Source organism: Cydia strobilella, chromosome 7, assembly GCF_947568885.1.
Source record: "Cydia strobilella chromosome 7, ilCydStro3.1, whole genome shotgun sequence".
NCBI classification, from domain to species: Eukaryota; Metazoa; Arthropoda; class Insecta; order Lepidoptera; family Tortricidae; genus Cydia; species Cydia strobilella.
In genome coordinates, this window is record NC_086047.1 from 17,744,304 (window position 1) to 17,769,685 (window position 25,382).

At 34.9% G+C, this 25,382-nt stretch overlaps 1 protein-coding gene across 1 annotated transcript; it reads right to left on the reverse strand.

The window, feature by feature from the left end:
• LOC134742865 (very long chain fatty acid elongase 2-like) lies at positions 1–24,820 on the reverse strand. Its single transcript, XM_063676052.1, has 4 exons — positions 24,706–24,820; positions 12,377–12,567; positions 1,940–2,014; positions 1–375 (listed from the first exon to the last, which is right to left on the reverse strand). The coding sequence occupies exons 1-4, from the start codon at positions 24,758–24,760 to the stop codon at positions 1–3; spliced, it is 696 nt and encodes a 231-aa protein (XP_063532122.1). The 5' UTR covers positions 24,761–24,820.
• Between the last annotated feature and the right edge of the window lie 562 nt (positions 24,821–25,382).

Genomic DNA, 25,382 nt, shown 5'->3' on the forward strand with positions numbered 1-25,382 from the left:
TTATATTTGATGGCACACCAGGTACTGAGCATCATTAAAGAGTGATGGTATACATGGAGGAAGGAAAACAATACTCACCAACTGAAACGACGTTATATATTTCTTCCACCACAAATATTTCGCCAGGCTAGGGTACGCTGACAATCCATAATATCCATACATGACTACGTGTACCAGAGAGTTAATAGTCCCTAAGAATACCACCGCATCAGTGGGATTATACTTGATGGCACACCAGGTACTGAGCATCATTAAAGAGTGATGGTAAACATGGAGGAAGGTCACTTGGTTCATCTTCTTTCGGAGGACGAAAAATACTGTGTCGAGAAGTTCTGACACTTTGGCTAGGAAGTATATGTAGACTCCGCGTAAAATCTGAAATGTAAAGGTATGATTTAAGAGGATATTGTACAACTGCTTTTCCATACAAACATAGTCTCCATTTTCCTTCCTGAATATTGATGTTTTGGATAATATTTTTTTGACGATTTATTGTATATTAACCATAGCAGCTAATGTGCCGCTTCGTTTAACCAAAAATAGATATAACTTCGTAATAGATGGATAAAGTCTAACCAAGTCTAAGTCTAAGGAAAAAAACGTGGCTCAAAAATCAAGAAAATTTGATTCTCGATCACCACTACCTTTGGTCTACTCTCGGATAGATGGCGTTGACGGTTTCGTTTGATATTTAACAATTTTGACGCATATCAGTAAAAGAAAATGGGTCAAAATATTATAAAAATAATTAATGCAAATTTTTATCCATCTTCATTTTTAGTTTTAATCGTGTGTCGATAGATGGCAGTGAATTTACTGTGGTTACAAAATTTACTATGACAGTACCGCTCTGTCCTATTATATCCTCTTTGGTTTAACTTTATCGATTTTTTGTATATTATAAGAGTTAGGAGCGAAATATATTTTTTTTAAAGCTCCTTTCTCTTACTTTAATTTAAAAAAATCGAACGAATGGCGTAACTGTGGTTCAAATACATCAAATTGCATAAAATATTTACTATAATGTTAAGAAATATTTATTAGCACAAAAAATAACATAATAAATACACAGATTCATTTAAACGAACAGAGAATTGTGCTAAAAACCTAAAAGGTCCTTACTCATGAGGATTACGTGTGTATGTCTATAGTCTTCACGTAATGACCTCATCCGTAGGGCTCTCGGCACGGCTTCCATGCCGGCAAACCTAGAGCCAGTTCGTCGAAAATTGATTAAGTACCTATGTAAATATTGTAAATATATATTGTGACTGACATTTAAAAAAAGTAACACTAATGTTAGTACCTACATAAAATATACAATATCTTGTAAAAAAGTTGCTAATACAATGTAAAAAAAATCGTTCTCGTGTTTCTTAGCTTGTTAAACAATGTGACCTTGTTGCTCTTAATTGCATATTTGTGCCATTTTCAGCCAAAAAGTTACTTATTGTCGATTGTCAGTAAGGCGACTAAGGCGCTATTTCCATATAGCTTCAATTAGAAATCAACCTTTTCGACAAGCGACAATGTGGTACCTTTTGATTGAAAAAGTCACATTTTATGGCGGTAGTTAACATAACTATGTGAAAATTATAATGTCGTTATTCGTAAAAAATTGTCAAATTTAGCAAAGTATTGATAATCGTTTATTCTTATCCGTCGTTTTGACAATTCTGTTTGTTATAAAGGAACGTTTTATGAATAAAGGGAGTAAGTAAACATACACCGTATATAATTAAATAACTGTTCATTCTGGGCGGCATAAGTTATAATATATTTGTTGTTATAGCAGCAACAGAAATACATCATCTGTGAAAATTTCAACTGTCTAGCTATCACGATTCATGAGATACAGCCTGGTGACAAACGGACAGATAGACCGACGGACGGACTAAATAAAACACTAACTGCTTAGTTAAAAAAAAGGATAACTTACATAATGCTGTGAATCCTTTCCTTCGGTGGCACACTGCGAGCTCACCAATCCCCAGTTACTTAAAATATCCACGCCCTGCAAATATATAACATATTTACTTACTATTACGAGGATGGGTCAAACACAAAACACAGAATTAAGGCTTGTAGAGGCAATTATTTAGTTTGTACATATTGGTAATCTTATTTAAACATTAGACTTACAATCTGTTTGTATTCGGAGATCTAAAGAAGATTAAACTCGTTAATTTAGTTTATGTAGGCTAACATCGGATTAGCGAAAAATTGTATTTTATACAATAATGATAAAATAAAGCTTTTCAGTCGAGTACCGTGTACGAGATTGAAAAGCTTGATTATATCACTATTGTATACAATACTTTTTCTACGAGTCATCTAAAATAATACTTTTTCTACTATAAAACCTAAATAATAATAAAAAAATAGCTAAGTATCTCAGTAGTACAAAAGACATCAACGCGTGCATAATATATGAATAGGTATTACTCATTAAATAGTCGCGCGTTGGTGTCTTTTCCACTGCACCGCGGCGCCACGTGATTGATCAAATTCATTATAGTTGACAAAACCGTTTTGAAATGAATATTATAGTTGAGTTGGGAGCCCATACATGAAAAGTACCCAATTACAGTTTGGTATACGAAATCTCAATTCAACCATTACAGTCGACGAGTAAAAAAAAATTTTTATGTTAGTTTATGTTACCGTAAACTTAGGTAACTATAGTCCTTCAGTACAACTATGTTCCAGTTTTTAACGTTGATTCTTAACGAGCCTTTATGATTTAACTTTGGACTCGTTACATTTTTTTAACCTACCGGAAGTTAGCTTAGATTCACTAATACTCTTTCTATATTATATATACATATATATATTTATAATTAGAAAAATACTGATACATATTACTGGAACTTGAATTTAGACCAAAATTGTAAAATTACTTCAACCAAAAAAAGCCACTTTAGACACTGACAGATCGGTATCGTACCGCTGTGGCTTCTTATAAACAATTCGAATCGGGCCGATACTTTCTGATTTTTCTTAACTCTCCCATTTCGGTTAAATAAATATCCTGAACAGAGAATTCGAGAACAGCGCAATATTTGATTTAAGTACATAACAATACATATCAGAATTATACACGGTGTTTTTTTATGTCCGTTAATTTCAAGAATTTTTACATGCCTGAGTTCAGGAATCCGGCACTTCGATCCACAGTAATCCGGCACTAAGATTGGGATACAAATGATCATTTTTATGTCCTAATTTACTATGTGCGCTTACATTTTGCACTTCAATCTCTTTATAAATGCGCAGTTTCATATAAGAGTAGAATTTACTTTGAATTTAGTATTTTAGTAAAATGTATTTCCACGACATTATTAATGGACAATATGTGGACGCTCCGAAGGGTGCGCGACAGCCGCCAGTCTCCTGGCCGTCGTGGCAGGGAGATGGGACAGTGCACTAATTAGGCACTGGACCTCCCAACATCTATAAGTATAGTAATTTAAGTAAATTTGTAACTAACAAATCTATCGTCCGAAGGAAAAGGTTTTTTTTTTATATTTTTTTTTAAATACGCATCAATAATATGCATATTTGCTCTAACTTCCAGTAATCCGAATTATTCTGTAATCCGGCTCTCTTTTGTCAGCATTAGTGAGATTGTACTGTATATATATAGGTATTAGCCATACCTCAAAGTTAACGGAGTTTAAAAAACACCGTGTATTAATGTTCTCTTGACCCATTAACCTTGTTGATTTTAAATTCGTACCTCATCAAAACCGGTTATCTAAATATTTATTATTAGTATTTCCTACTAATGGCAAATTAAACCTTGTGTTTTGACTACATCAGAAACAGAGATATCGTTTAGAAAAACTGGACAAACGCGTGTCGGACCACTCCTGTGAGAATCTATATTCGCATTCTGTAAAAGTAAGCTTCCGTGTCTGTATTGTGATGTAAAATCATTGAAGAACACGGTTTTATTTATTGATTTAAAGATTTAAATCAGGCAACAAGGCCCATATTACAAATACCTTACAGACTAACATGTATATTATGCATTTTATGATTAAAATTTTATGTGAGCCGCCTATGATTTTGTACCTATGCTCTGGGGCGTCTGGTAGCTGGCGCGGGTGCACAAAGCGGGCGCACGCATAGATTAGTTATATGTGTGGTAGTTTCTATAAAAAGGGACCTTATTGTCGATGGCGCTTACGCCATTATAAACGATGCTCCGATACAAATACAATGCCGCGCGACGCTGTGCGGCGTAAACTCCATCGACAATAAGGTCCCTTTTTATAGAAAATACCCCATAATATATGTTATTTAGTTCGAGGTAGACCCTTTGTCATTACCATTCAACGGAACACATTACCCAATGTGCTTTGTAATAAGTTTTATCTTTTGAATTAAATACATGATAGTTTAGCCGTTAAGTTTTACCCATAGATAATTAATTATAGTTCGTTAGTATTAAACGATAATGTAGAATAATTCATTCTCTTGAAAAAAAAAAAAATATAAATTAATTTACAAAAGTACAAATAAATAACCGCTTTAAACGTTGCCCAGTAGAATAATCTTTGTCTTTTGTATGTTATATTTTAATTTTTTTGTTCTTCTGTCGTGATTGTTTTACCGGATGGTCTCATCGGAAGATCAGCGCTAGAAGTCGCCAGCAACATGCTGAGACCATTTCGTGGCACTTTCTCTTTTTTATGTTTCTCTGTTTTGTATAATTTTCTATTTTGTGTTTGTGCTCACGAATAAATTATTTCTATTCCTATTCTATTATATTCTTAATTGTATTGAACCGCCCACCTCTCACCGTTCGAACGTCTGACGGCTTCATTATTTTTTTAGGGTAATCGCCCCTCGACGTGTGATCGTCCCGCCCACATTTCGCGATTGCTATAAACATATCGAAATTGAAGGTTTTGTATTCAGTAAAAATACATTATAAATAAAGTTATCATAGTGATGTAGATAGAATCCGTCGATATCGATAAATGAAATTCCGTCGACCTGGTGGTCAAACATAGAAAGAGGCGTTGCCATGCTTTAAGATGGGAGTACGCTCTTTACTTGAAAGTTTGAAGGTCGTATAGGTTCGGAAATACCGCAGGCGACAGTTCATTCCACAGTTTAGCTGTGCGAGGCATGAAGTTTCTGGAGAAACGCATAGTTGAGGACTGCCAAGCATGTGGTGAGGATGGTAATGTTGTCGCGTAGGACGATGGCGAAAAGAAGCGGCAGGGAATATTCCGAACAATTAATTGAAGCACTCCCCGTTATACATTATTTGTCTTTCGTTTCCCTACAAAGCTTTTTTAGATATCAAAGTGGCTACTTAGTCGTCAATAAAAAAGCTAACATATTTAAGTATTTATTGCTTTAATAGAAACTGGAAATGGAGTTGTAAATAGTTAAAAATGATGCCTTCGCACTACGCTGTGATTGCTTTACTGCGGTGGAACGCTATAAGCGGGGTGAATATATAAATGATACTGAAAGTTTTGTTCTATGTCACTTTTCATCAGACCTTGATCAAAACGGGTTCGAAATGATCAAAAAAATCCTTAAAGCAATCCTTTTTTGGCTATTTGAACGTTTTGAAGATCCAAACAGACCTCTTTTTGGTCCAAACTATTGGCTTTTAAATAAAACTGGGCTGCTGCTTCCCAAAAGCTGGATGAATAGAATCTTGATAATAATCATACACGAGATTGTAACGATTTTCGTAGTCACCCAGTTCATGGAACTTTATTTAATAGGAACAGACTTGGATCTCATCTTGTCAAATCTGAAGATTTCTATGCTCAGCTCCGTTTGCGTAATAAAAGCAAATGCATTCGTATTTTGGCAAGAAAGTTGGCGTCAAGTCATTGACTACATAACTGAAGCTGATAAGTTCGAGAGGGATAATCATGATGAAGCTAAAGGAAATATTATCAACACTTACACCAGATATTGTCGACGAGTGACTTATTTTTACTGGGTTATGGTATTTACTACTTTCTTTACTACTGTTACTTCGTCATTAATGAAATATAGTTCATTGGAGCAAGTTTTTTACAACGGAACTGAACCATTTCCCCACATATTTAGCTCATGGATGCCTTTTGATAAAGAAAATTCCCCAGGGTGCTGGATCACTGTTTTGTGGCACACAGGGCTATGTGCTTATGGGGCGGCTATAATGGGTGCTTATGACACTACTGTCATGGTCGTACTGGTGTATTTTGGAGGAAAATTAGACCTTCTTCGTATAAGATGCAGGGAGATGCTGGGCACGGAAGGGAAAGGAGTAAGCAATGAAAATGCAGAAAAAGTGATTCGACAACTCCACGGAATTCATGTTTTACTTGTGAAGTAAGTTAACCCATTTTAACTTAGCTAATAAATCCTTTAATTTCATAAAAAAAACACTAAATTAAATTAGTCCAGGATTTTTTATAGCAACTTTTCTCGGTCTAACTCTAGAAATACGTTTCAAAATATATACAAATAATGAAGAATAACAAAAAATACTAAGTATATGAATAAACATTCGATCGCTTAAGAATTCAAACATTAGGCGGGAAAGAACTTCAATTCTTAGGAAAAAAATGTGAAGTAATGTGAAATGTGATACACCGCCAATAAACTGCAATAACAAATTATTGTGTACTTTATGATAAATAAAGAAAAAACAAGAAAAGATATTAATCTACATAATTATATATTATATTATCCAAATAGGGCAGTGGCGAAAAATCAAAAAAATAAATACGCTTACGTATTTAAGTAGTAGTTAAGAAGACCTTTAAAAAATCTGCAATTTAAATATTTTTAGAAAAGCTACACGGCTATACAATAATCTAATGTTTTTTTTTAAGTCAGAGTTTTATGAAGAAATTAATCTATGATCTGCATCCACGACCTAAGTACATGCCATATTTTGTAGTTTTATGTACAAAAGAACCTGACAAGTGCGAGTCGGACTCGCCCACCGAGGGTTCCGTACAAATTTGTAGGTACATCTATATCTTTTAGGGTTTAATTACAAATGTATAGTTTTCAGGTTTTACCCTGTATTTGTAGTATAAGATGATATTACTTGCCAAATTTCATAGTTCTAAATTATCAGAACGTACCCTATAAATTTTGATTCCCTGAGGAGTGTCGAAATGTACGTTATTTGCGGCATAAACGGCCGTATCTTAGATTAGAAGTTAGATTTTTTCACAACCGCAAGGGACTGTAGCAGATCCGAGTATATGGTTTTAATTTCAACTCGATACCTCCACGCGTCCCGGAGAACAAAATGATCTTATAAGGGTTCCGCTTTTTAGGGTTTCGTACCCAAAGGGTAAAAACGGGACCCTATTACTAAGACTCCGCTGTCCGTCTGTCTGTCACCAGACTGTATCTCATGAACCGTGATAGCTAGACAGTTGAAATTTTCACAGATGATGTATTTCTGTTACAACAACAAATACTCAAAAGTACGGAACTCCTTGGCCGGTTTTTCCTTTTGAGGTACAGAACCCTAAAAAGGATATCCCATTAGGTAGTAACCCATCGTCATTAGTTGTGTTGAAACTGACATTAAAATTTTATGCCCTATATGTACTTGAACACCTTGCATATCACAGCATTTAACAGTAACAAATTAATTATGTCAATGCTATATTTCATTCAGTTTGGTCGGAGGGTTTGCCGACTTGGACAACCTATCCTATAGAAAAAAAATGCGTAAAAAAAAATGTCTTATACTTTTTCCTAATACACAATAGCTAGAGGTACCGAATATGCCCTTAAACGAATCCCCACTAATTTTTTTACACCCTGTACGTACGGATGTGTTCATTTAGATTTAACTGGCAGACGTATCTGGCGGATAAATCAGTCAATATATTGCGGGAATTAGGCAGAGGATGTGTCTTTAGGCAAATCTGTACCTAATTCTCGACATACATAAAAAAATTGTCCGTCAAACACATGTGCCAGACAGATCTGATTTGTCTTTAGGCAAATCTTTACCTAATTCTCGACATACATAAAAAAAATTGTCCGTCAAACACATGTGCCAGACAGATCTGATTTGTCTTTAGGCAAATCTTTACCTAATTCTCGACATACATTGAAAAATTTGTCCGTCAAACACATGTGCCAGACAGATCTGATTTGTCTTTAGGCAAATCTTTACCTAATTCTCGACATACATTGAAAATTTTGTCCGTCAAACACATGTGCCAGACAGATCTGATTTGTCTTTAGGCAAATCTTTACCTATTTCTCAACATACATTGAAAAATTTGTCCGTCAAACACATGTGCCAGACATATAGGTGTGATACATTTGGATACATCTAGCTAATGCTAAGCCCACTCAGCCCAAGACTTTTAACCCTAAATATGGAAACTATGTAGCTTAAATTCTCAATTTTTCAGTAGCTTTAAATCGACAATTATAAAGTCAAAAATATTTATTAAAACCAACAATAATATTACCGTTTCATAGACTAATAATGTTAATATTTCTCAGGTCTGGTTTAAGAAATATACGCTACATCAACTTTCTTTTGTGCTGTATGTCAAGGGTGTATGTATTTATTATTCAATGCCATAACACTTTTTTAACCAACCGTAGTTATTACTTATTTATTGGAATATTCTATTAAAATGTGACAATCATAGTAGTACGTGATACTACAGTTATTAATATTCATTTCAGTTAGCCTAAGTATCATCCTCATGTTGGATATGTTTGGACAGTTATTATTAATTTAGAAGCTCCTATATTTTTCGATCTGTTCTGATTTGCGATGCCTTTGAACTTTGTATGTAAAATGTATTGTACCATTTTATCGATAAATAAATGAATGAATGAATAAATGTACTCTCGTGAAAAAGATATCGATATTTCTTCCATCAACATTAGCCGCACTACGCAGGCCTCGCTAATTTGGGCGCACTAAATTAGCGAGGCCTACGTAGTGCGGCTAATTCAAAACAATAGTTAGGTTACTCCCTAAATTGTGTCAAGCATGAAACGATACAATATTTTTTCAGGCATTCGAGATTGTTCAACTCAGTTTTGTCACCTGTGATGTTTTGCTATGTCGTCATATGTTCAGTGATGATCTGTGCCAGTGCTTACCAACTAACCGTGTGTATACTCTTTATTTCGAAATATGCAAGCAATAAATAATTTATAACAATATTTAATTGAACTAAATTTTTACAGTCTACAAGAAATCCAGCGCAACAACTTTTGATGGCAGAGTATTTGATATTTGGCATTGCTCAGCTGTTTATGTTTTGTTGGCATTGCAATGATGTTATGTACAAGGTAAGAGACGGTGAAATTAATTCGGTAGGCTGGAGGCCGCGGTAAAATTTTACACGCATGGAGACAATCTTCAAAGTATTGTCATAAAGAAATAAGTAAGCACAGAGTGCGCACTCCATACATCAGTTTTGTTATCAAAACGCTTATTATTTTCGTAGTCTATCGTAGTCTTTCGTAGTCGTCAAGTAGCGGATTTATCAGTAGTTGCGCCTAATCCTGTGTTCCTTTCTAATTTCCTGGATTTATTAAAGACTCAGGAGTTAAGGGAAGTGATCCTCTTTTGACTTAAATCTAGAAGGATCATCAGTGTTGATTGTTTGTTATGACAAAGCTCCGCAAAACGGTTGTTTTATGCGATAAACGCAGCGTCAAACGCGTTTTCCGCACACCCATTTTAAATCAGATAATCTAATGATAAATCATAAAATATCATTTTAAATCTAATAACAATATACTGTATATTGTTTTACGCGGTAAGCGCATTGTTATTTTCCCTACATTCCGTGATCGCATGCGTTCAACTTATTATACTTATCCTGCCTTTGGACGGCGAACGATCAACCGCGAAGTCGGCCGCGATATCGGACCGAATAGTTTTCCGTTTCACGACATTTACAATATTTCATGATGTAAAAAAATTGTTCAACTGCATAAACATCAAACACTAGCGACCCGCCCCGGCTTCGCACGGGTGCAATGCTGATGTATTATACATATAAACCTTTCTCTTGAATCACTTTATCTATTAAAAAAAACCGCATCAAAATCCGTTGCGTAGTTTTAAAGATCTAAGCATACATAGGGACAGAAATCCATCCAGACAGCAGGAAGCGACTTTGTTTTATACTATGTAGTGATGATCAAACATTTTGGGCAATTCGAGACAAAGTATGTTTTACATGTCAAATATTTGTTAGCGAAGTTCTTATAGTTCGTGAAATGGAAAACGATCTTGCTTGAGCGCGACACGACGCCCGTAAGGCCCGACGGCAGGATAAGTAGAATAGAATAGAATAGAATAGAATAGAAATACTTAATTTGTTGTAAAATATAAAACCTAACCTATTACATCTTATTCTAATATATTCTAACACCAAAATGGATGCCACTCAGCATATGCCGATGACTGTAATACCTAAGCGCTTTAACCCCACTTGCACCATTCCACTAACCCGGGTTTACCGGTTAAACTTTTTTTTTGCAGGGGTAAATACATTTATTTTACGTATCTCATCCCCGAACTGCGAAGGCTCATTGGGGATGGGGTAAAACCAGTTAAACCTAGAGTTACCATGGTTACCAGTACAATTTGACACTGGGTTAACGGTTAAACCGGTTAACCCCGGGTTAGTGGGATGGTGCAAATGGCCCTTAGTTGTATGAGTTTGGAAACATTTAACCTAAAAAAAATTTGCAATATGTATGTATTATGTAAAAAAGTTCACACGTTTTCATCGTGTACGATATTTGTTATTATTACCATTTAAACTGTAATGTTTTTCAGAGTCAAGATGTATTGATGGGGCCGTACGAGAGTGACTGGTGGTCAGCCAACCTTCAACAGCGCAACAACGTTCTGATTCTTCAGGGGCAGATGCGAATCGAACACATCTACACGGCAGGACCTTTCACTAACCTCACACTGCCTACATTTATTGCTGTATGATTAATTAATTATTTATCTAAATCAGCAAACGTAGTTTGGCAAACAAGTTTTGTCAGTCACATTAGAAGTTGAAAAAATCACTCATTCCTCTTTTCCTCTTCATTATGGTTTAAAATGTTTAAATACTACTTTCTGTATAAAATAATCTGCCGATTTTTTCGGGGGAGTGACCTCAAATGTATGGCTATTTTGTACGCAACGTACAAATAGCCATGTCAGATAAACTTCAGTTTATACAAAAGTATGCACAATCGTGCAAGGTTTTCGGCAGAGGGTTATTAAATGCTCTTGACCCTGGCACACCAAACGAGAATGTTCGGTTGGTATCTTTACTTTTGAAATCTTTGGATAGAAGAAGAATATTTAAACAGGTTACTAAAGTTAGACCAAGATAAGTCTGCAACGATTTTGATAGCACACGCAGTGCAAGTGTTATTTTAAACGTCAAACTTCTATGAAATTATGACGTATAAATAACACTTGCACTGCGTATGCTATCAAAACTTTTCTTGGGCTAACTCTACTTACCTGTACAGAATTACCGAATTTGTCTTAACAAATGAAACAATTTTGTAAATTTCTATTTTTTTATTTCCCCATATATGATGATTTAGGAACTAAGCCATTGTAAATAACGTTATTTATTCTGTGAAATCTATTCTATTGTGTGTGTTGTGTTTGTATCTATTGTGTGTTTTTTTATTGTTTTGAAATTGTAATTTTGAACAGCCAACCCTAACTTTTCTGTAAATGCTTTATTTTAATTATGTTTTTTTTTCTTTACAGATTTTGAAAGGAGCTTACAGTTATTATACCTTACTTAGGAAATAAGATACCTACTTCAAATTAAAAATACGGAACCCTATAACAGGAGCGAAATTCAAATTTGTATGGGATTTAAGTATGTGCTCTGATGTATTTTATTTGTCTGAATTTTGTGAGCCTAGGTTAAATTTTTTTCTAAATGAATTGTTTAGTTTAGTATCAATATAATATTTTACAGTTGTAGTTTTACCACTTATTATAGTTATAAGGACTGAACCAGCTCCTCTAATTTTAGTACCCTCTCAATTTTGATTCCCTTGAGAGTGTCAAAATATAGGTTAATATAGGTACGTTTCTTTGCGGCATAAACGGCCGTATCGTTTATTTACGTTAACTTAAAAGTTTGATTTTTTCACAGCTTCAAGGGACCGTAGAAGTGAGTATATATATATGGTTAAAATTTCAACTCAATACCTCCAGGCGTTCTCGAGATAAAGGATCTTGACAGACAGACGGACGGACAACAAAGTGATAAAATTGAGTGAAAGGGTTCTGTTTTTAACTTTTGAGGTACGGAACCCTAAAAACTGGAAAATACATACAGAAGTTGGACAAAACAAAATTACTTACATAGTTAAAAATGTAGGCAGAGAGTACCACTTGAGATATATTGTATAAAAGTAAAGTGTTCTTGAGGTGGTAAGCGGGCCGCTTCGACATGTAAGAAGGGCCCAATTTGAGTACGAACGCGATGTACGTCAGCCATATTGCTATCACTGGCCATGGGGTGCTCATCAGGAACCAGTTGTCTACGTAGTCCACTGAAAATAAAATAAATTGAGTATTAATGACGCATAAATGATTAAATGCATGAAGAAGAAGAAAATTAAGTTATTGTTTTGTTTAACTATTATACTTTTAATATAGTTATATTTTTACAAGCAAAACTTTTAGCGATCGTATGGAATAGAGGCCCCGGCAAGCTTGGTCGAATTGCACCCTCCCATACGAACGTAGTTCCGCTCTCATTTTAAAACTACGTTTTGGATTGTAATATAACTTTGCACATACAATGACATGAGGTATATCTAGCTCTGAAATTAGTTTATATAGTTCCAGTTTATAAAACAAACGAACTAGAGCAAAAACATTTTTTTATTAAAAACATAACGTCGCAGTATTTTTTTAACTATGGTATCTGAAGCTACATAAACTAATTACAGACATAGATATAGCTTATCCTATTGTAAGTAGAAAGTTCTGAAAATTTCAACTGTCTATTAGCTATCACTGGTGACAGACGGAGCAGAGTCTTAGTAATAGGGTCCCGTTTTTACCCTTTGGGTACGAAACCCTAAAAAAACAAGTTTCTTTTTAACACAAACACACCCGAACCAAGGTAACGCCTTAAGTTATATTTGTATGAAAGTTTATTGACCCTACTGGTTCATACTAAAAATGAGCGGAGCGTCAATGAATTATGAAAGTATTTAGGCAAGCTGAAGCAAATTTGGTATTCCTTCTCTAGTACCACAGAAAAAGTAATAGTATTATCATACAGAACGGCCACAAAATTACATAATTTTTTTGTCCAAATTGATCTGAATTGAATTAAATGAGGACTTTTTTAAATTACCAAAATTATATCAAAATTTGAGTTTTATTTTGTCAATCCCTCGTGTTTGCTAGAAAACGTTCTAGGTATAAAAATAACAAACATATTATATTTTTATCAATGTTTTTTTTTCTTTTAATCTTTAACAGTTTAAATTTACTATGTACCTAGCAGTTAGGTAAAAGATTAAAAAAAAATAATGTACCTTGGTCGAATACATGACGGTTTTAAATAGCCGTTACAAAAATAGAAAGCATGCAAATTATTATAGTGGGTAAGTATTCGTTTTTAATTACCGATTGGTCATCACGACCTCGTTAAACAATTAATGAACATAATAGTTAACTATCATTAACAAATTGCGCACTATTACAGCCGATAAAGTGTTACATTTTGCTAAATTGCATCATAAGTAGTACTAGTCCATCAGTAATAACTTAATAACGTGAATTATTCCTAAACCGGTTCTTAACCAGTTTATAGTAAAGTTTCCATTTCAATCTGATATAGTTACTTATCTCAATACAATGTTGTTCAATTTTTGAGACAATAAATTATGTATGAGTCACGCGTAAAGCTTGATAAGATTCTATTTAATTTTAGCCCTGAGTAACAGCCTAATTCGGTGCTAATTCGTCACTGCTGATGTGACATTAAACCGATATTATAATGATACCAATGGAATCATAATCAGTTAGCTGTCAATCGCGCGGGCGTCTCGCTGGCACTTATACTTGTGCGGACAAGTCTGAGCGAAATGAATGCGAGAATGATAGCTAACTGATATGATTCCAATATCATTCTAATATCGGTTTGATATCAGGTGCACTTTTGAATTGGCCTGATAGTGTCGCTATAAGCAGCTTACATACGGCACGTACAATCGAGGACATTCGCGGTGAACCACCTTGAGGGCAAAAATCGTTTAAACGTCTTGCAGACGGTCAGGCGATATCATAAAAGTGACGATAGCATGACACTTAAAAATGCGGGTAATGAAAAAAAAAGTTTAACAGGTAAAGTATAATGCCGTTCATTGTCTTTGTGACAGCCGGAATTCGCAAACTAAGATAAGGAATCCAAAATGCACCTTAATTGGTTAACTTTATGGGGACGTGAAGCTAAACAACAACAATTAATAAACTGTCCTTATTGTCCCTATTGTTTGTCTCATTACCTGTTTTTACCCTTTTCATTATTAACATAAAGAATCCTAAATGCATCGTAATTGGTTATCTCTATGGGAGGCGGAGTTTAGCTCGCTCGTAAAGATCGAGTTAAAAAAAATTGTGAAGTGGTTCACCGGGAATGTTCCCGGCTGTACATAAGTACATCATGTGCGTAAGTCATGTATACTTAGGTCAAATAAAATATGAATACCGGTCATGTCAACGACTGATTTCAAAATATTTTTACCATTGGAATGCTACGCAATCGTTCGTCCTTATATAGATGTTAGTTATATTGTATTCCAAATACCTAACTTTTCTTGCATTTTTGACAATCTTGTATAACATTTTTATGGTATAATCGTTTATAATTGCGAAATCTTTTCTGCTCGTTTACATCGGTGACATTTGATGACTTTCTATGTCTATTGTCAAAGAGTCTCCTTCCCAGTAAACGCAACGCGACTTCATCTAGTTTTGTAACTTAAGGGGCCCACCCATTACCAGTCCGCCGGACGACATCACCCTGTCAGTTAAAACAATAAATTTACAGTTCCGAACAACTGACAGGCCGATATCGTCCGGCGGACTGGTAATGGGAAGGCCCCTTTAAGAAAAATAATTGCTGGTGAATAACCGATGGTAAATTATCTATCGTTGAACAACAAGTTTTTATACTCGTACCATTGACGTCGGTGGTAAACCATTGATAATTATGCGTCGCTTTGATAAATCTCATTGGAAAATACCATATCAACTGAAAACAAAGCTATTCGAAGCCTTTTTTTTGCTAGGTATTGATTAAACAACTTATGTCCGAATAAAAACTATTATTCCAATTTGAATCTTGGATCCAATTTCCAATTTGAAATTTGAAACATTAGAATGATATTTGAATCATCTTATTTAAGTAGTTATCGTGCGTCTCGCCAGCGTCAATACATGTACGGACAAGTACGAGCGAAATGCACGATAACTAAACATGATTAAAATATCATGATGATGCCAGTGTACGTCCAAATAAGCGGGTATAGTCATGTAACTATAGGTACTATTAACTACCCTAGAGGTTCCCCAGTTATTGTTACGCACGCTGCGTTACAAAACCTTGCGGCGCGGGTGAATCAATCGTTTGATACCTCTAGAAGTGTCCTAAGTGGGCGATCTCGTTGCGAACACGAACGCCGTGGGCCCGCCGCGTTGCGCCGCGCCGCTTCGCTTCGCATTCGCGAGTTGTTCGCTTTGGTAAGACGCAGCGTAACGGACGCCAGGCGCTTTTCTCATGCAAGCTCATTGGTGGCCGATTCGTTAACGTTTTGGTGTGTCTATATATTTATATATCTATACCTATATTCTATTATAACGTCATCTAGTATCCACATCACAAGCCGTATTGAGCTTACTGAGGGACCAAAATAGTTATTACTTACTCATTTAATTTTATTTAATAATACTTTTGATTCTCGCAAATTAAAAACTTTAAACTTTGAACGGTCCGTACGTAAAGTTCGTCAAGCGACACTTATTAACACCAACTGTAATCGAGCATTGATTAGATATTAGTAAACAGAGGGTTTTAAACGAAAATATGATAAATCGTCCCTCAAAAAATACGTCCTTCGAAAACTATGGGATTTTGAACAGCGCGCCAAGCGGGACGTATTGGAATCTCAAAATCCCATAAAAAATGACACAGCACGCTATGGAATGAAATTTAGGTACACTAGGGTATTTTGCTGTTGTGTGATTTGTTTTTAGATTAGTTAAGTATTTTTTTGCTGATCGTTTAAATAGTAGCCGTTTTAACTATATTATTATTATGTTTACATATTGTGCAACTTTATATATAATTTTAAATTGTCACGATTTACGCAAAAAATATTTTATGGACCTTAACGCATAGGTATAGTTAAGAGGTTCCCTAGTTTAAGTATTAATAACAAACATTCGATTTTCATATTTAATTTAATTTAATTTTTATTTTGTTGTCGGTTTTAGGGTTCCGTACCCAAAGGGTAAACGGGATCCTATTACTATGACTCCTCTGTCCGTTTGTCTGTTTGTCCGTCTGCCTGTATGTCAGGCTCATGAACCGTTGATGTATTTCTGTTGACGCTATAACAAAAAATAGTAAAAACAGAATAAAATAAATATTTAAGTGGGGCTTCCATACAACAAACGTGATTTTTTGCCGTTTTTTGCGTAATGATACGGAACCCTTCATGCGCGAGTCCGACTGCGGCCGGTTTTTTTTTTTCATTTTTGTCAGATTTTGATATTATATATACAATAAAAGCGCAATTTCACTAATGTCCTTTAAAATCTTCCACTGAGTTACGAAAACGTATGGAATTTTCGTAACTAAAAAAAAAACGTATTTATTCCGACTAGAATGAGAAGCGCTTCAAACTTACGAAATTTTATCAAAATGTAACAAAAGTAAAAAACGAGGTTTAGACTAGCAAGAACTTACATGCAATTTACGTTACATTGCTGACTACTAAGGTTAACTGCATTCAAAATGTTTATCAGATATCGCAATGTAATGAGAATTACATGCAAGTTCTTGCTAGCCTAAACCTCGCTTAAAAATCGGCCTTAAATCACTAAACTATTACTAACTTATGTCATTGTCATTACGTCAAAGTAATGCTATAAAATTAGGTACTGATAATGACTTTTCCCCAGACCATAATGGGTGTAAATGTAAACTTCTATCGGAAAAGTCGAGAAAAATATGTAAATTGTCTATTCAGTCACATAAGGTTAAATAATTAACGCAAAAAGTTTAACCTAATAAATACTATTTGTCTTAACTATTCACGTACCTCTGCTAATATACATCTGCCGCGTTATTTGCCATCTTTGTACTAACACTCTTGGACTTTGGACATTATGTAAATCGAAATAAGGTTCAAATTTGTACGTTAACAGTATGGACGACGTTACGAACAAAAATTTAACTATAGATGGACCTTATGTTCTTCATAATAAGGTTCACGAATAATCAGTGAACAATTTGACTATTCGCGTGCAGCGAGTGTTTGATTTGACTATACTCTCGGAGATAGATAGCAAGAGCAAGGCCGGTACAAAGTTCACTCTAGAAGCCTCGGGACGGCCGTTTCTCCATACAAATGTAGTCCCCATTTTCCTTTCTGGATATTGACATTATGGAAAATATTTTTACTTACATAATTTGATCTGATATTAAACATAGCTATGCAACTACGTTTAAGTTTTTTTAGATTTTTTGATTATTATAAAAGTTAGGAGCGAAAAACAAATTTCATACAAATTTTTAAACGCTCTTAACTCCTATCATCATCATCATCATCATGTCAGCCGATAGACGTCCACTGCTGGACATAGGCCTCCCCCAAGGCTCGCCACTCCGACCGATCCTGTGCCGCTCGCAACCACCGAATTCCCGCGACCTACACCAGGTCGTCGCTCCATCTCGTTGGAGGCCTACCGGCAGTTCGTCTTCCGGTACGCGGACTCGGTAACTCTTATAATAATTAAAAATTCGAAAAAAATTAATGTAGGGGCATATCTGTGGGTGATATAGGTACACCAAATTGTGTCGGACGTCTTGTCTGTCGACGCGGAAGCCTGAACACACACTACAAGTTCCGTATTTGCGTAAGTTTTACGTAATTGACATGTCAATATTTTTTGATGTTTTTTGCATGTCAGTGTGGGATCACGGTCATTCTACAGCAATCTCATTATTCGCAAATTCCCAGATGATTCCGCTAAGCAGTGTTGGTTGTCGTGTGACTTGGCACGGATTACACAGAGACCAAAAACCGGATAAGTCGCCCACCGAGGGTTCCGTAAAAATTTAACTTTTTTTATTTTTAACAAATTTATAGATTTCAGATTTTTCCCTGTACTTGTAGTGCAAGACAATATTACTTGCCAAATTTTATAGTTCCTGTATCTTTTTTTTACATTAAAGAAAGAAAGAAAGAAAGAAAGAAAGAATGAAAGAAAGAAAAAAAGAAAGAAAGAAAGAAAGAAAATACATTTATTTGACGCCACAACATAGTACATAAAAAAGAAAGGCATGCAGACAAAAAAACATTTGGACGCTAAAAAGCATCCCTCTCAGCATAATGCCGCGGCAAATCGTTTTTTTTTCTCAGCTTTAAGGGACTGTAGACCTATGTATATGGTTTTAATTTCAACTTGATACCTCCACGCGTTGGCGAGAATAAGGGTCTTGACCATACATCGGGGTTTTCGGTGCGAGAATAATTTGAGTAAGAGTAGAGATAAACAAATAGGTTAACTAGTAAAACATCATATTATGCCTAGTGAATAACGAACTCTCTGTGAATTTATACACAGAGTCTGATACAATTTTATTTTTACCACATAAGCTCGTAAAGACCCTCTTTATCTTTCAAAAACGAAAGAGAAAGTTTCATTGTCTATCAGCTCTCCGTCTATTTACGGTACTCGTCAAAACAAATCATTATGTTTGTTCTGCATAAATACGTTAAATAACATGTTCTAAAAATTTTGTAAATATATTTTAACGTACAATTTTAACAAGCTTTTTATTGTCTAAATGTGTATTATAATATGGAGCGAATTTTGTTAAGCACTTTTCAACTTAAAAACGTGAGTGACCCGTTTCAATGTATTATTAATTTACTAGCGACCCGCCCCGGCTTCGTACGGGTAGTTCAACCAATTTACACAAAACCTTAATAAATTATACACCTAAACCTTCCTCTTGAATCACTCTTTCTATTAAAAAACGCATCAAAATCCGTATAGGGAAAGACGGACGCACAGACAGCGGAAAGCGACTTTGTTTTATACTATGTAGTGATTACCTGTTTTAAAAGCTATATCTTATCAGCTGTATAGTTAGTATTCATAGTAGAGTATACATAGAACAACGCGCTCATAAATATTTGCGACAGTCTAGTGGTCCTAATACGTAGATTTAGATACATATTTTTTTTTTGTAAAGCTATTAAAGAATAGTAAATATTTTTGACGCGTAGTTTCGTCTGTATTATCTCATCCGATGTTGACTGTATAATTCTACCGCAGGCGTATTTTATGGGGCGTATTTTATACAAGTGATAAAATAAGTGTCACTGTTTAACACCACTCCAATGAAAGATACAGATACTCGGCGCGATTCGAGATATGAATTAGAGATTCACTAGATATGAAATAGTAAAGATATGTGACATTTTACGGCAAAAGGTACTTTATGGCGGTTAGCGCTTACGTCGCATAGCGTCGCAAATTATTGCGGCACTATGCGACGTAAGCGCCATCCAATATTAATTGGAGCGGCGTTAATATTAATAATAGCGTAAACTCCAAACGCCATAAGGTACTTTTACCCGGGGGACGTCACATCTTTACTATTTCATATCTAGTGAATCTCTAATTCATTTCCCGAATCGTGCCGACTGTCTTTATCACGCTGTTACGTAGACAAATACGACCATCATATCCGTAGCTGTGACAAATTGAAGCGGATGGAGCACTACATGACATAGGTAGCGATAGCGTCGTTGATATTTAAGAAAACTGCTGCCATTTATCCTATAGGTATTGCTGTAGAATTTACAATGGTCCATTTTACAACGTGTAGCAAAACATAACCGACTGTTCTATCGACTACACCAAATGTCGCTTTCCAAGAGAAGATTAATGAATTACTACAAAAGTCCTCACAGAAATGTCGTGTGATTTAAATCGCAGCACAAGGACTTGATTTATAATAAAAATATTATATTTCCTATTCATTTTTATCCGCATTTAAGACGAAAGTGAGCACAATCGCGTTTTCATACAAACATAGTCTTTTTCTCTCGGATATTAACATTCCTTCGGCCCTACGCGGGCCTTTGCATTTCTACACTTGTATTATTTTAAGCACTATTCACCTCCTGTACGCTTCGGGCCTTCGGCCCTACGTGGAGCTCGGCCTTCGGCCTTCGCATTTCGACACTTGTCTTGTACTTTAAATTTGTGCTAAGGATTAAAATGTTTTACTAGAGTTAAAATGGATCGTAAGGAACCGTTATTGCTTTATCTTACTATCCGAGTTATTTTGCGTCAGTTTTGTGAATTAATTTTCGCACACGGTGGCCTCAAACAAGACCAGTCATATAATTTCTGTAAAAATTGACACTTATTTTCTTGTCGCTTATTACAATTCCGCGTTTTTTTTGTTATTATATTTCATTAAAATGAAATAATATCTATCAACTGGCACCAATTTTACTGAAATCGGTTAATGGACTGATAAGTAATTACTAAATGAACACTGAAATTAGGGGTCGTTTCAGCTCCGAATGAGTCGTTTCAAGCGCAGAATCAGCGTCATCTCTGTCAGCGGCAAATACATTTCCGAGTAATACTTACTTTATACACTGACAGCAAAACTATACATATAGGTATTATAGTTACAGAGATATAAGCCACCGCGCCATAACACTTTTCGATATACCTGGTTTTTGGTCCGACACCCCCTTATACGGGTTTTGAGGACATTCACCTAACGTTTCACATCAAAAGGACCTTCAGGTTCGATCACCCCGGTCGACCTATATCATTAAATATCCATACTAATATTATAAATGCGAAAGTCTGTCTGTCTGTCTGTCTGTGTGTTACCTCTTCACGCTTAAACCTCTGAACCGATTTAGTTGAAATTTGGTATACAGATAGTTTGAGTCCCGGGGAAGGACATAGGATACTTTTTATCCCAGAACTCACCCCTCAAGGGGGTGAAATGGGGGGTGGAAATTTGTATGGGAAATCAATAACCGCTGAACCGATTTAGATGAAACTTGGTATGGGGATAGTTTGAGCTGTGGGAAAGGATATATAATAACTTTTATCCCCGAAATCATCCCTTGGTTGTAAAAAATGGGGTGGAAATGTATAGTGTGGACCAATTTGGGGATGAAAAAAAGGGTGGATTAAAAAGCAGATTTGTTTAAGAATTAAGGTACCCAAATTACTAATTCCACGCAGACAAAGTCGCGGGCAAAAGCTAGTTTTATTATAAGTGCCATTTTCAACCAAAAGGGTAGTTATTGTCGGTTGTCAATAAGAAGCTATTTCCATAAGGCTTCAATTAGAAATCAACAACCGACAATGTGGTCCTTTTAGTTGAAAGCGTCATAATATATTTATTTATTTATAAGCAGAGATGGGCAAAATGTAATCGACTAACGATTAACGATTAAGATTACAAGAATTAATTGCGACTGACGATTGAAAACGACGATTGATCAATCTTAGTTGTATAGAGTGCAACTAATTTAGTTGCAACTAAATTAGTTGCCGATTGATTTCGGACAACTAAATTCTGTAATCGACTAATTAGTTAGACTATTTTCTCGCGACTAATGTTAGAAGCAAATTGAATAGAATACCTCGGTATGGCTATGTTGACAGACTGATTAGGACATCTTAACGGATGTTTAAAAATAAAATAGTCATGTATTACTTACGATATTTTGACCGTTTCTAAGGAGTGAGATCTGTTCTCACTATTATTTTGCTACTAAAGTAGTGCATCTCTCTGAAATTGGAATAAATTTCTCTTATCTAAGAGTAAATAAGAACTGGGTACTTTGTGCATTAGTAAAATAACACTTAAAAAAACACAATTATATAAATCAAACTTTGTATATTAAATATAAAAGCAACCATGATATGTATTTAGTTAAACTATATGAGGTTGTTTTGTCACCGCGTGACACTAAAAAGAGTTTTACTATTGTCAGAGACAGCAAAATATTGATAGTTTCTATGTCTAAGATTTACTCAGTATCGTAGTATTAATAATGCACCAACCTACTTTATTGTTTGCGATTTGTAAACAATGCAGTTTTTCGCTATTTGTCGTTATTACCAATATATCGTTATAATAATATTATGGCATTATTTGCATTGTCATGCAAGCATTTCAAATTAAACGTGTATACATAATTTTAGCTCAATCGGATGAAGATATCTGCTTCAAAATAAGTCGCAAAATTCTACCCAAACTAACATAGTTACAACATACGAGTACCTCCGTATGTTACATACATACGTACTTTTAGTTACATATTGCAAGATAAAAAATGCAAAAACGGGCGACTACGTAGTTTTAATATAGATTTAATCGTGAAATTTAGTCGATTGAAACTAAAACTAATTTAGTTGTTAGTCGAACATTCTCACAACTAATTTAATCGCAACTAAATTAATCGCGATTAAAAAATGACGATTGATATTTTTAATCGATTGATTAGTTAACTAAAAGATTAATCGATTAATGCCCATCTCTGTTTATAAGTGCGTCATAAAATATTGTAATTTGTGCAAAGGTTCTGGAACGCTCAGATTACACAATTTTTACAACACTGAAAATAAATTCAAAAATCTGGGTTTAGAAAAAAGAAAGAAAGAATAGTACATTTCGATGCTAGTGCGGAAAGTATGTCATTATCAAGAATGACATGCATCCGCACGTGTATCGAACGACGTTTTTTAATACAGTTGCGAAAAAATAAGAAAAGCAACAAGTAAGGAATGGAATTCAAATGAAATCGAAACTTTTATATTATTAATTCTGTGACACTGACATCATTGACATTGACATTATGAAGAGGTGTTTTTCTAGCTTTTATTCGACTAGAATAGATTTTGTTATTATTATTGAACCCACTTCAATGAACGTTTTTTTTTTTTTTCAAATGCATGTTCTATAAGACAGAAACATTTGTAAATATTAAAACATTGTACTATTATTACCTAAATATCGTTATTTACGATTATTTGTGTATCGTATATTTATAAAAACAATATCGAATGTTGCCTTTGGAAACTTAAAACATTCTTGCAGTAAGAAAATACGCCTCTTCTTTGACAGGCGTTCTGTTCCATTCAGACAACTTATTAAGAACGGTTTTTCAACATTAAAAAATAAACGTAATACTTATAATGATGAAGAGGTAAGTAATAAAATATGAAATATGCATATTTTTCGTATTCTTACATTAACAGTAGGTTTTTATGTTGATTACGACGTTTAAAGGAAACTAATATTAACACTTATCAATAAGTAGTCATGAATTGGAACAAGTAAAAATTTAAAAAAATTGGAAAAGTAAAAAGCACTAGTTCGCTAAAACTAACTTTCCGCACGCTAAACAGCCACGAAAAGTAGCACTTTTTGAGCAACTGTATTAAAAAATACATTTATTTAACGCCACAACATAGTACGTACGTTTTAGTTTTAGAACGTAGATAAAGAATTTGTATGCACAAATAATAATTTTTATGATATTGGTTTAGTTTTCGACGTCAAGTTTATGTTGGCTCTGTAAACATACAGCCAAGCTGATTTAACGTACACTGACATCAGAATGATATTTGAATCATGTTAATAGCTATCGTGCGTCTCGCCCGCGCCAATACATGTACGGACAACTACGAGCGAAATGCACGATAACTAAATAGCATGATTTAAATATCATTTTGATATCAGTGTACGTCCGAATTGGCCTGGTAGATGAGAGGCACTGCAATAGATTCCAGATTTAGATAGATTATCTTAAAATGCCGTTTTATTAATTAGTTACTTTTATTTTCGTGGCTTCTCATTTATAATTTATCTAAAAATGTCTAAATGACAATGTATTCTTGCAATTATATCATTTATTAATCACGTTTACAATCGGGTCTAATGCGAATTTATTTTATTACCGACGTTTCGACAGCCAGTTTCAGTTAGCCGCGACCACGACCAGTGAAACCTGTGCCGAAACGTCGGTAAATAAAGGTAACAAAATAAATTCGCGATAGACCCGATTGTAAATCTGATTCAAAGGGCGAAAGTTTTAAATGTTTTATATCACTCTTATTAGCAAAAACTTCTAGAAAACTCTGACTTATTCTAATTATTGATTAACACTTGAGTATCATCAACCCTTTAACGGACAAGATTTAAAAAAACGCGATTCATGCCTCATCGCCTCTTTGCAGTCCTAAAAATTCTGCGTAAGAAAAAAAAAAAAAACATGTTATAGGGTGGTAATTTTTGCCGTATTACACCGGATCCCCGGGTTAGTAGGATGGTGCAAGTGTCCCTTAGTGTGCTCCGTAAAAGGTTAAAATTTTACAATTTCACTTACCAACTCCTTTAGAATACCACGCCATATTGGAAGTGTTGTCAGTTATATTGTCCATCACTAAAAGTTATAAATCCTTTGAAATCCTCGATATCGACCGCACTATAACGCCTCTCGCGTCCGAATGACGGGTCAAATCATATAATATCCGTAAATACTTACTTAAAACAGGTTTCCGTAAATTGCGACCTATTAAATTTATCCAATGTCTCGCTAACGCATATTTACATTGATTTCAATTATGATTAGCGAACTTTGTACTCGGTTATTTGTGTCGGAAGAGGCTTGGGAATTTAATAATAGAAACTCAACGAGTGAAAAAAGAAGGCTTTGTATGTCTGATGGAAAAACACTAAAGATAAAGTTGGACCAAGCCAACTTTGCATGGCTTTTGGACAAAGTGACACTCATTTTCCCGGGCCTCAAACTAGACAAACCAAATTGCACCTAAATCTGTTCAGCGTTTTAAGTGTGAAGAGGCAGACGTACACCCCAGGAGAAAAGTATGTATGTACACACACACAGTGTTTACACACTTACAACACAGACTACAAATTACACAATCTTCCTCGCGTTGTCCCGGCATTTTGCCACGGCTCATGGGAGTCTGGGATTACAGATTACAAACACAATAAAAAAAAATATATACAACTAGCTTTTGCCCGCGACTTCGTCTGCGT

What these genes read in the sequence shown, in the direction of transcription:
- LOC134742865 (XM_063676052.1), bottom strand. Translation starts at nt 24,760, where the DNA reads ATGGACAATATAACTGACAACACTTCCAATATGGCGTGGTATTCTAAA. An exon ending in GTGGTATTCTAAAGGAGTTG is followed by an intron (nt 12,568 to 24,705) that starts GTAAGTGAAATT and finishes TTTTATTTTCAG; the next exon opens with TGGACTACGTAGACAACTGG. An exon ending in CTGCCTACATTTTTAACTAT is followed by an intron (nt 2,015 to 12,376) that starts GTAAGTAATTTT and finishes ATATATTTGCAG; the next exon opens with GGCGTGGATATTTTAAGTAA.